This window comes from Bufo bufo, chromosome 4 (assembly GCF_905171765.1).
Source record: "Bufo bufo chromosome 4, aBufBuf1.1, whole genome shotgun sequence".
Classification (NCBI taxonomy): Eukaryota; Metazoa; Chordata; class Amphibia; order Anura; family Bufonidae; genus Bufo; species Bufo bufo.
Window position 1 is genome coordinate 443,767,204 of NC_053392.1, and position 12,526 is coordinate 443,779,729.

The window sequence follows — 12,526 nt, forward strand, 5'->3', positions numbered from 1 at the left end:
GTGTGTAACGACTATTTGAGAACAGGGGGGAGGGCAGGGGGAGGGGAGGGAAGGGAGGGTAAGAGAAAATTATTCTGTTATTAATTACCCTCTCTAGGGAGACGATATGTTTGAGGAGCGTCACAATCTATTATCTATTGCCATTCCCTTTCTATATAGGGACATGTAATGTGCATGTGCACTGGTAGTAACACCTATTATTTTTCTTGTTGATGCGTCCCTCCTCTCACTTCATATCAGTCTCTCCTTGGAGAGAAGCGTCGGCGTCCCATACCTTCAACCAGACCTCTCTGCGCTGAATGACCAAGAGGGCTGAAATGCGGGCTGAATTCCATCTTGTAACCAGATGTTACAATTTCTAGAGCCCAAGCGTCCTGAACATGAGCCCTCCAAACCTGCTGATAAGAGAGCAGGCGGCCCCCCACCACGAGGGGTGGGGGCATCCCTTCATGCGGAAGACTGCTTGGGAGCAGCAGGGCGGGCCGACTGCGCCCTTGGGCGCCAGGAAGGCTGGGGCTTGAAGGAGGACTTCTTTCGAGAGTCCTGTGACCCCCCAGCGGAGGAAGCAGACGACGTCCTGCCAGAAGAGAAGCGCCGAAAGGACTGGAACCGGAAGACCTGGTCCGAAAGGGGCGCTTGGCCCTAGGCTGTGGGAGATGAGTACTCTTGCCCCCAGTAGCGGCAGAGATCAACTCATCAAGTTGAACCCCAAAAAGTCTGGAGCCTTCAAAAGGGAAGGTTAGCCAGAGACCGCTTGGAAGAAGCGTCGGCGTCCCATACCTTCAACCAGACCTCTCTGCGCTGAATGACCGAGAGGGCTGAAATGCGGGCAAAGAGGGAACCAATATCCATGGAAGCCTCACAGAGGAACTTAGAAGCCTGAGACATCTGGAGAACCAAATCCAGAGTGTCAGCAGACGTATCCTGTTCCGCCAGGTCCTGGTGATGGCGCTGCAACCACACCGAAAGAGCTCTGGCCACCCAAGCGGAGGCAAAGGCAGGCCGTAGGGACGTGCCCGCCAGTGAGTAAATGGACTTGGAAAGAGAATCTAGGCGCCTGTCCACAGCATCCTGCAGAAAGGAGCCGTCTAGGACCGGGAGGGTCGTGTTTTTGGCTAACCCGGCCACCGGGGCATCCATCTTAGGGGAAGAAGACCACTTTTCCACACTGTCAGACGGAAAAGGATAAAGCGTATCCATGCACTTGGTGGCAGAAAACTTTTGATTAGGGCGGTCCCAGGATAAAGCGTATCCATGCACTTGGTGGCAGAAAACTTTTGATTAGGGCGGTCCCAGGCCCTGGAAATTACCGCAGAAAATTCCGGATGGACAGGAAACACTGCAGCCTCCGGCTTCTTGGATGGGAAAAGGGCGAACTCCTTCCTAGAGGAAGGAGGAGAATCCCCTTGGAGATTAAAGGTGTCACGGACAGCCGCCACTAAGTCAGCCACCATGGTGGAGAGCTTAGGCGGAGGATCCCGTTCCACGACCTTGTCCGAACCGGACAATTCCCCTTCAGACTTGCGGTCCCTAGGGGGGGGGAGAGTTGTCTGAACACGCCTCTAGACGAGGGGGGGAAGCGGAGTCATCCGAGGAGGGATGCTGCCGCTCACACTGCCTCTTGGTAGTCAGGCGTCCTCTGCGGGAACCACTGCGGGGAGACGGAGTGGTGGGCGCCACAGGATTGGGAACTGCCACACGTTCCATAAAAGACATGGCTGCCTTGTTGAATAAGGCCAAATCAGCGGCCGCGCTGGACATGGCGGATGCCCAAGCGGGAACCGCAGACTCCGCAGGGACAGGGGAGGGACTGGGCTGGGCAAGAACAGGGGGAGAAAGGTGATCCTGTCTCGGAGCAGGGCAGGAGGCACAGGTACCAGTGACAGAAAGTGGTAAAAGACACTCCATACAGGACCCCATTGGGGTCTGAGAAGAGGTCTTAACAGACTTAGGTTTTGGCATGATGTCAACCACAAAAGAGAAATACCAGTTGCAGCAGAAGCTGAAAAATCCTACCACCCAGGCAACGGCACCGAGACAACACCAGAGGAGCAGAGAGCAGCCACCCGGCGTGAGGAGCTTCTCAGCAGGCGGAGGAAGGAGCCGGAGCAAAGCGCTAGGCTCCGCCCCCAGGACGCGTCATAGAGGCGCGAAAAAAGCGCGCTCTCCACTGCCTGCTATATGTAAAAACGGCCCCCAGCGCCGACCGCGGCGTAGCGGGGGTTAATGATGTCGGCGCTGGGGGCGCCTACATCATTATCGGGGATTAATGATGTCGGCGGCCCCCGGAAGAAGCGGGAGCCCGCCACTGCTTTGTGCAGATGGATGGTAGATAGCGGATGGATGGTAGATACAGGCGCCGCTCTGAACAGACATCCCGCAAATGAGAAAAAAGGGGAGCCGGTCCCAGCAGGAAAGATGCCCGTAGTAAAGTGCCTCCAGATGTGAATCCTCCTGTCCCAGCACCCCAGACAGAAACACACAATTCCCCAGTTCACCCAGGCAGCCCATATGTATGGGGGGGGGGGAAGGCAGAGGGGAAGTCATACTTATCTGCTCCTGCAGTCTTCTCCCTCTGTCCGTACCAGCAGGGCTCACCTCTTCAGACATCTGACTCACCTGAGTTCAGTACTCTGGATGGAGGGCAGCAGCAGGTGACCCAGGAGCTGGTGGGATGCCGGAGCTAACAGGTCGAGCCCGGATCCACTTGCCTTCTTAGGGGATAATGGAGGCAGCCAGGCAGCGTCCAAAAGACGGCAGCGGGCACTCCATGGGGGACCAGGAAGGCGCCATGCCGACCTGTGTCCCCATCTAGAAGAAAATAACAAAAAGGAGTTTAATCCTCCTTCACCAGGCACTAAGCAAAGACTGAGTTTCTCCTGGTGGAGTCGGGGGGTATAGACCGAGGAGGAGGAGCTCTTTTGTATTTGCATAGTGTCCCTCCTACTAATACCTCTAAGCTTTACCCATGGTCTGTGTCCCCCAATGGAAAAAAGTACGAGAAAGAAACAATATGGACAATCACAGTACATTAGTAAGTGGCTTGTATTAACTTTCTCTACATAATAAATGCTATTTGCTGAAGTGAGACAACCCCTTTAAGCAGACCCGCACAAATTGTCAGGTATTGCAGCTGTAATAGGATAATAATGTTCCTGTGTTACGCCCTTCTGAAAGCGGTCTGACATACTTTTTTCCAATTTTGCAGCAGAATATTATTTGCAAAGAATGCAAACAGACTATATTAATTACCTTGATGCCTTGCTTGCTGATTTGGATCATGGGCATGGTATGAAGAAAAATACCTTCCTGATAATCAAAACATGGTCTTTGTTAAATCCACAATAATAAGCACATTTAAATTAAGCAAATATCTATCGATCTATAACTATGCCAATCGGTCATAATATTAAAACCACATATTGTATAGGCCACCTTACACTGCGTGCAAAATTATTAGGCAAATGAGTATTTTGACCACATCATCCTCTTTATGCATGTTGTCTTACTCCAAGCTGTATAGGCTCGAAAGCCTACTACCAATTAAGCATATTAGGTGATGTGCATCTCTGTAATGAGAAGGGGTGTGGTCTAATGACATCAACACCCTATATTAGGTGTGCATAATTATTAGGCAACTTCCTTTCCTTTGGCAAAATGGGTCAAAAGAAGGACTTGACAGGCTCAGAAAAGTCAAAAATAGTGAGATATCTTGCAGAGGGATGCAGCACTCTTAAAATTGCAAAGCTTCTGAAACGTGATCATCGAACAATCAAGCGTTTCATTCAAAATAGTCAACAGGGTCGCAAGAAGCGTGTGGAAAAACCAAGGCGCAAAATAACTGCCCATGAACTGAGAAAAGTCAAGCGTGCAGCTGCCAAGATGCCACTTGCCACCAGTTTGGCCATATTTCAGAGCTGCAACATCACTGGAGTGCCCAAAAGCACAAGGTGTGCAATACTCAGAGACATGGCCAAGGTAAGAAAGGCTGAAAGACGACCACCACTGAACAAGACACACAAGCTGAAACGTCAAGACTGGGCCAAGAAATATCTCAAGACTGATTTTTCTAAGGTTTTATGGACTGATGAAATGAGAGTGAGTCTTGATGGGCCAGATGGATGGGCCCGTGGCTGGATTGGTAAAGGGCAGAGAGCTCCAGTCCGACTCAGATGCCAGCAAGGTGGAGGTGGAGTACTGGTTTGGGCTGGTATCATCAAAGATGAGCTTGTGGGGCCTTTTCGGGTTGAGGATGGAGTCAAGCTCAACTCCCAGTCCTACTGCCAGTCTCTGAAAGACACCTTCTTCAAGCAGTGGTACAGGAAGAAGTCTGCATCCTTCAAGAAAAACATGATTTTCATGCAGGACAATGCTCCATCACACGCGTCCAAGTACTCCACAGCGTGGCTGGCAAGAAAGGGTATAAAAGAAGAAAATCTAATGACATGGCCTCCTTGTTCACCTGATCTGAACCCCATTGAGAACCTGTGGTCCATCATCAAATGTGAGATTTACAAGGAGGGAAAACAGTACACCTCTCTGAACAGTGTCTGGGAGGCTGTGGTTGCTGCTGCACGCAATGTTGATGGTGAACAGATAAAAACACTGACAGAATCCATGGATGGCAGGCTTTTGAGTGTCCTTGCAAAGAAAGGTGGCTATATTGGTCACTGATTTGTTTTTGTTTTGTTTTTGAATGTCAGAAATGTATATTTGTGAATGTTGAGATGTTATATTGGTTTCACTGGTAAAAATAAATAATTGAAATGGGTATATATTTGTTTTTTGTTAAGTTGCCTAATAATTATGCACAGTAATAGTCACCTGCACACACAGATATCCCCCTAAAATAGCTAAAACTAAAAACAAACTAAAAACTACTTCCAAAAATATTCAGCTTTGATATTAATGAGTTTTTTGGGTTCATTGAGAACATGGTTGTTGTTCAATAATAAAATTAATCCTCAAAAATACAACTTGCCTAATAATTCTGCACTCCCTGTATACTGAAAAAACAGCACTGACTCTTCAAGACATGGAATCACATCATCCCTGAAGGTGCATGATCCTTTTCAGTAATTTGTTCTATAGTCGCTCTTCTCTGGTACTGGACCATACAAATCCCACACAGGACCTGCAATTTTGAAGATGCTCTTGTCTAGTCATCACAATTAGGCTCTTGCCAAAAGTTGCTTAGATCCTTACTCTAGGCCCATTTTTCCTACTTCTAACACATCAATTTTAAAGGGATTTTCCCAGATATTTTTATTGAGGACATATCCTTAGGATAGGCCATCAATATCAGATCTGCGGGGTTCCGGCACACAGGCTTCTCTTCAACCACCTGGTTGACGGGGGTGTCGGACCCCCTGCCGATCTGATATTGATGACCTATTCTGAGGATAGGTCATCAATAAAAATATCTCGGAAAACCCCTTTAACAACTGACTGCTTACTTTGTGGCCAATATATCTTACGCCTTCACAGGTGCCACCGTCACAAGAAAATCTATTTTATTTAATTCATCTGTCACTGATTTTAACCACTTGCCATAAAAGAATGTATCTGTGCATCCATTTTAGCTGTGTGTTCCCATAGACAGATATACAGTTACATCCATGGAATGGCAAAGGCACAGGTTCTGCAATAGCAAAGGTCGGAGATAACTCTGATTCTGTCCCAGGTTGATAGGGGCCATGGCATGGGTTTGATGCGATCACTGACAACCCCATCTGCCCACTGTGAGTGGTTGCTATGGAAGTCAGAGACCTAGAAATGGTCGCTATGGCTGCCATCTTATTAGTCCAATTAGGCCCTGATTCAGTGTGGAACAGGATGTTTGTCAGTACATTATTGTGTACAAAATAAAACAGTGCATATCGACAGAAAGCTGATGAAGACAGCAAGTCCTGGATGTAAACAAGCCCGGATGAAATGATGCAAAAACAGGAGAATGAAAGTGCTGACATGAAAACAAGCACATGGGACAAAAAAAAATGCTCTTAGCAATTTTTTGGGGGGGATAATGAAACCGAAGAACCCCAGGGGTTAATGTTATGGCTGATCTATCTCTCTCAAATGTATTCAGTTTAAAGGCACATAACTATATGTTTAACCTCTGGATAGGTCATCAGTATCTGATCGTGGGGATCAGCTGTTTGAGAAGGCACCGGCGCTCCTGTGCGCACTGCGGCCTCCTCCGTGCTTACGAAGCACAGCGCTATACATCGTATAGTGGCTGTGCTTGGTATTGCACTCATCCCCATTCACTAGAATTGGGATGAACTGTGCTTATGCCACGTAACTGATGACGAAGTTGTCACTGGCCTAGGGAAAGCTGCGAGAAGGCCACAGCGCTACTGCAAGCGTCGCTGCCTTCTCAAACAGCTGAACAGCGAGGGTCCAGGGTGTCAGACACCCACTGATCCGACACAGATGACCTATCCAGAGGATGTTAGTAATGTTTTCTACATTATGTAGAAAAATCGGAAAATTCGAAAAGTTCCATAAACTTTCTAGCATCGTTGTACCTCTGTATTTTGAATAAATTGCTAATTTAGTAATACTTGGAGAAATACCTTGGTTAGGTGCTGGCTGATGGTGAACATTATGCCACTCATTTCTTTCACTTTGATGGCCATACTGAGGATGAGAATAAGACAGATCCTTTCTGTCAAATAAACCACTGGACATCTCTATAAGCAATAAATAACAATATTTCATTGTAGAAAGTAGAGTAATCACTTTGATAAATCCACACAAATGTTTCACAAAATCAACAGAAAAAGAAACCTCTCCCACATGATATTTTAATAAATATTAGTATTACCCTACTGCTGGAGCCCCTTTTCTTAAAATGCTAAGTTGTATGATTCCTGTTATTTCTCCTAGAAATGTATTAATAAACTAGAAAAGCTACAATTTCTGGGGAAATTGTGTGAAGTGTTTTTGCCTCCACCAGTAGTCTACAACTGGAGTGGGCGGAGTAACTAGGTGGAGTGGCTTGAGTAACTGTTGTGTGGTTGGAGTAACTGTGGAAAGGTTGGACTGGGCAGAATAACTTTATGGAGTGGTCAGAGTAACTGTGTGGAGTGTTTGGAGTGAGTAAAGATAGTAAACATTACACTAACCAACTGATTGATCAAATTTAAAAAGTGCACATGGCAAGCTTGATAGAGTGAGAAATGAGGAAGTGGTGGCAGTTTAGAAATCATGTCCTGATTTTTCAGCTCCCACTCTAGCTTTTGTCAGCTCCCACTCTAGTTTTGAACATTCTGCCATTCATTCCTATGGGACCAATTTCGCCACAAAAACGCAGATATTTTGTGAACCATTCGGCGAAACGATTCACAAAGTAATAGCACACTAATCGGGAACAATCCTCACGTTTCGGTATATTACTATCTAGGGATGTCCCGATACCATTTTTTTAAGACTGAGTACGAGTACTGATACTTTTATTTAAGTACTCACCGATACCAATTACCGATACAAATTTTAACAATAAAATATACACACATGTATTTTCTGACCACTGACCAACCAAAAGGCCCAAAAACAGAACTATAACATTCCAAGGAGACGTTATACTGTATGGGGGCAGCCACAAGGAGACGTTATACTGTATGGGGGGCAGCTACAAGGAGACGTTATACTGTATGGGGGCAGCTACAAGGAGACATTATACTGTATGGGGGCAGCTACAAGGAGACATTATACTGTATGGGGGGGAGCTACAAGGAGACGTTATACTGTATGGGGGGCAGCCACAAGGAGACGTTATACTGTATGGGGCAGCCACAAGGAGACGTTATACTGTATGGGGGCAGCCACAAGGAGACGTTATACTGTATGGGGGGCAGCTACAAGGAGACGTTATACTGTATGGGGGCAGCTACAAGGAGACATTATACTGTATGGGGGCAGCTACAAGGGGACGTTATACTGTATGGGGGGCAGCCACAAGGAGACGTTATACTGTATGGGGCAGCCACAAGGAGACGTTATACTGTATGGGGGCAGCTACAAGGAGACATTATACTGTATGGGGGGCAGCTACAAGGAGACGTTATACTGTATGGGGGGCAGCCACAAGGAGACGTTATACTGTATGGGGCAGCCACAAGGAGACGTTATACTGTATGGGGGCAGCTACAAGGAGACGTTATACTGTATGGGGGCAGCTACAAGGAGACATTATACTGTATGGGGGGCAGCTACAAGGAGATGTTATACTGTATGGGGGCAGCTACAAGGAGACAATATACTGTATGGGGGCAGCTACAAGGAGACATTATACTGTATGGGGGGCAGCTACAAGGAGACGTTATACTGTATGGGGGCAGCTACAAGGAGACGTTATACTGTATGGGGCAGCTACAAGGAGACATTATACTGTATGGGGGCAGCCACAAGGAGATGTTACACTGTATGGGGCGGCCACAAGGAGACATTACACTGTATGGGGCAGCCACAAGGAGACGTTACACTGTATGGGGCGGCCACAAGGAGACGTTATATTGTATGGGGGCAGCTACAAGGAGACGTTATACTGTATGGGGGCAGCTACAAGGAGACATTATACTGTATGGGGGGCAGCTACAAGGAGATGTTATACTGTATGGGGGCAGCTACAAGGAGACGTTATACTGTATGGGGGCAGCTACAAGGAGACATTATACTGTATGGGGCAGCTACAAGGAGACATTATACTGTATGGGGGCAGCTACAAGGAGACATTATACTGTATGGGGCAGCTACAAGGAGACATTATACTGTATGGGGGCAGCCACAAGGAGACATTATACTGTATGGGGCGGCCACAAGGAGACGTTATACTGTATGGGGCGGCCACAAGGAGACGTTACACTGTTTGGGGGCAGCTACAAGGAGACATTATACTGTATGGGGCAGCTACAAGGAGACATTATACTGTATGGGGGCAGCCACAAGGAGATGTTACACTGTATGGGGCGGCCACAAGGAGACGTTATACTGTATGGGGCGGCCACAAGGAGACGTTACACTGTATGGGGGCAGCTACAAGGAGACGTTATACTGTATGGGGGCAGCCACAAGGAGAGGTTATACTGTATGGGGGCAGCCACAAGGAGACGTTATACTGTATGGGGCCAGCCACAAGGAGACGTTATACTGTATGGGGGCAGCCACAAGGAGAGGTTATACTGTATGGGGGGCAGCTACAAGGAGACGTTACACTGTATGGGGGCAGCCACAAGGAGATGTTATACTGTATGGGGGCAGCCACAAGGAGACATTATACTGTATGGGACGGCCACAAGGAGACGTTATACTGTATGGGGCCAGCCACAAGGAGACGTTATACTGTATGGGGGCAGCCACAAGGAGACGTTATACTGTATGGGGGCAGCCACAAGGAGACGTTATACTGTATGGGACGGCCACAAGGAGACGCTACTGTAAGGAGTCAGGACAACAATTTTTGAAGCCCTTCCCTCCTCAGTATAATAGTCTTGTGGCCATCATACAGTAATGTATATTTCTTCTTGCACTAATGCCTGCTTTTAGAGATCAATGTGCAGCTTGCAGGCAGGAAGGGAAGGACCAGGGCCATAGAAGACAGACACTATCACCTTTAGAGGGACTCGCTCCTGGCAAACACAGCTCTGCTGCAGTGAATGCGGTGGAGCAGACTGTGATGTAATTACAATGTATAGTTATGGCAGGGACTCAGAGAATCGTCTGAGAGTTTATTAGTTAAAAGAATCGAATGAGTCAGAGACGGTCACCGAGTCCCTGCCAGACTTCCTGCTCTGCTACATGCACCCTGTACACACACAGCTCCGCTACATGCTATGCTAATAATGCCCCCCCCCCCTTCCCCCGGACGGACTTACAGGGAGCAGGAAGCCTGGCAGGGACTCGGTGACACAATCTCTGACTCATTCGATTATTTTAACTAATAAACTGTCAGACGATTCTCTGAGTCCCTGCACTGTGAGTCAGTGCTGGTTGCCTCTGATTGGTTGGAGGGTGGGGAGGGGCGGAGCTAGCTTCCACTGTAGGCTCCTATTACACTGCCTGCTGCTGCCTCTGAAGCTGTTAGCTGTGCGAGGTGCAGGGGCAGGCCGCGGACGGACACAGAAGCGGCGCACAGGTATCGGCAGTGGTATCGGGGACATTTGCACGAGTACATGTACTCGTGCAAATGCCCGGTATCGGTCCCGATACCGATACTGGTATCGGTATATCCCTATTACTATCTATGTAGTGTAAAAACTGTGGGAGGAGTTAGGGTGGTAAATTTGGCTATAATAATACGACTATATATGTGAGATAACAGTAAGCGGTCTTGCCATGCAATAACACTTAATTACTTTAATTTTCGCCCTATAAGACACATCTACCCATATGACGCACCTAGGTTTTAGAGGAGGAAAATAAAATATTTTGAACTAAAATATTTAATAAAATAACAGAACAGTATTTCAACAATGAAAACATGAACACAGCAGCAAACATGCCGGGAGGCGGCCAGAAGAAAACTAAGACATGACTTTAAAGGGATTCTGTCAGCTAGGTTTAGCCTATAGAGCTGAGCACGTCCAGAATATACATTTCCCATAGCTCTGAGTGCTTTTATTCAGTAAAAAAACGAACAATTTTATATATATATATATATATATATATATATATGCAAATGAGGCTAGTAAGGAGCCCAAGGGGGTGTTACCAACATTTCAGAAGCCCAGCCACATCCACTGTGAAGGAGCCCAGCACCTCCCCGCATCCTCCGTATCTCCTCCTTGTTCCCCCGACGTCACATATTTAGAGCACCGTAATCTCACATATGCCAGCTAGCGCATGCGCAGTTCGTTCCCTGAGGCTGATGCCAGCACAAGGAAGGAACCATATGCCGGCACTGATAAGCGGCGTACTCGCGCATGCACAAGATTACGGCGCTCTAACTGTGTGACGTCGAGGGAGCAAGGTGGTGATTCAGAGGATGCAGGGCGGTGCTGGGCTCCTTCACAGTTGGCGTGGCTGGGCTCTTGAAACGTTGGTAACAGCCCCTTGGGCTCCTTACTAGCCTCATTTGCAAATATATAAAATCATTTTTTGACTGAATAAAAGCACTCAGAGCTATGAGAAATGTATATTGTGGACGTGCTAGTGGCGATCTAGCAGCGCATGTTCTCAGCTCTATAGGCTAAACCTAGCTGACAGAATACCTTTAATGTCCAGATATGGTACTCCACTAGTCGTCAGGGAACTCCAAGAACTCCTTCTCGCTACTGTCCAAGTTTATCAAACTCAGAATGACTGGTATCATTGTCTACAGTCTCTTCTTACAGGATACTGCCTTCAGAGACGACCAAGGCATTACTGATGCCACATTTTTTAAATAACCTCACAACTATTTCTTCTTTCACTGCCTGCCATGATGATTTCACCCACTCACGAACCTGAGTGATATTGTATTGGGCTTTTGATTTCCCGCATCTATCCATTAGTTCCACTCTTCACGCATAAAAACTTTAAATGGCTTGTTAATGGAAAGATCCAGAGATTGTAACTGGCTGTTAAGCCCCCCAGGAATTACCACTAGATGGTCTTGGCTTCCTTAAAGATCTTTTTTTTGTGTCTTCACTGATATGTGCCCTAAACTGGTTAAGCACTAGTAGGGCAGGTTTCTTCAGAAGCCCTCCAGGGCATTTGGACCACACTTTTTAAACCCATATTTTCATTCCATTTTCGTTCATCCATCCATGTCATGAAAATGGACAATAACTCCTTGTGGAATCCCCTTTTTTGGCATGTTTTTCCTTTTCAATATTAGCATTGGTGGCAGGTTGGTTCCATCTGCGCAGCAGGATAACACAACCATGTAAGGGATTTTCTCGTGTCCTGAGGTTTTCAGTTATGGTTTTTGCACCTAATATCAATTTTGCAGAATGGGTGCGGACCCATTCATTTCAGACGGGTTTGAAATGGGGGCGGACCCAATATAGAGCATGTCCTATTCTTGTCCACAAAGGCATTTCTTTATAGGGCTTGCCCTGTGCGTGCCACAAAATGTGGAATGCACACGGCCGGTGTTTGTGTCATAAAGATCTGCAATTTGTGGACTGCAAAGCAGTTACAGCCAAAGCATGAAAGATATGAAGTTGCTCAACCAGCGCTGGTCAAAGCACTCAATAGACACAGAAATCCGGACTAAATAGGAGACATGACATAAACTCATTAATTGAACAGATGTAGACACACAGACAGCAAGAAAAAAGTTAACCTTCGCAATACAGAATTGAGGAGGAGTACAAACCACAAGTAACCAGGACCGAGATACATGATATAATGGCACTAGCAAATAGCTCACACAAGCAGCCAACGCTGGACCAGACAGTACAATGGTACAAGTGAAAGGCCATAACAATAATTACACTTAAAAAACAGAAGGAACAGAAACAGTTGTATCTTGCTGCCATTGACCTTAAATTAGTTTTCCAGTTTGCATTAACATACTTAAGATAATAATTTATGGAGG

General features: G+C 46.8%; 1 protein-coding gene across 2 annotated transcripts in view; it reads right to left on the bottom strand.

Moving 5' to 3' along the window:
• The window catches only part of FAM120B (family with sequence similarity 120B), a 143,016-nt gene that overhangs the window by 11,726 nt on the left and 118,764 nt on the right, over nucleotides 1–12,526 (bottom strand). For both annotated transcript variants that reach the window (XM_040429397.1, XM_040429398.1), the window contains exons 9-10: nucleotides 6,579–6,695; nucleotides 3,253–3,309 (exon numbers count right to left, since the gene is read on the bottom strand). In XM_040429397.1, the coding sequence (XP_040285331.1) occupies nucleotides 3,253–3,309; nucleotides 6,579–6,695 (174 nt within the window). The remainder of the gene's footprint in view (nucleotides 1–3,252; nucleotides 3,310–6,578; nucleotides 6,696–12,526) is intronic.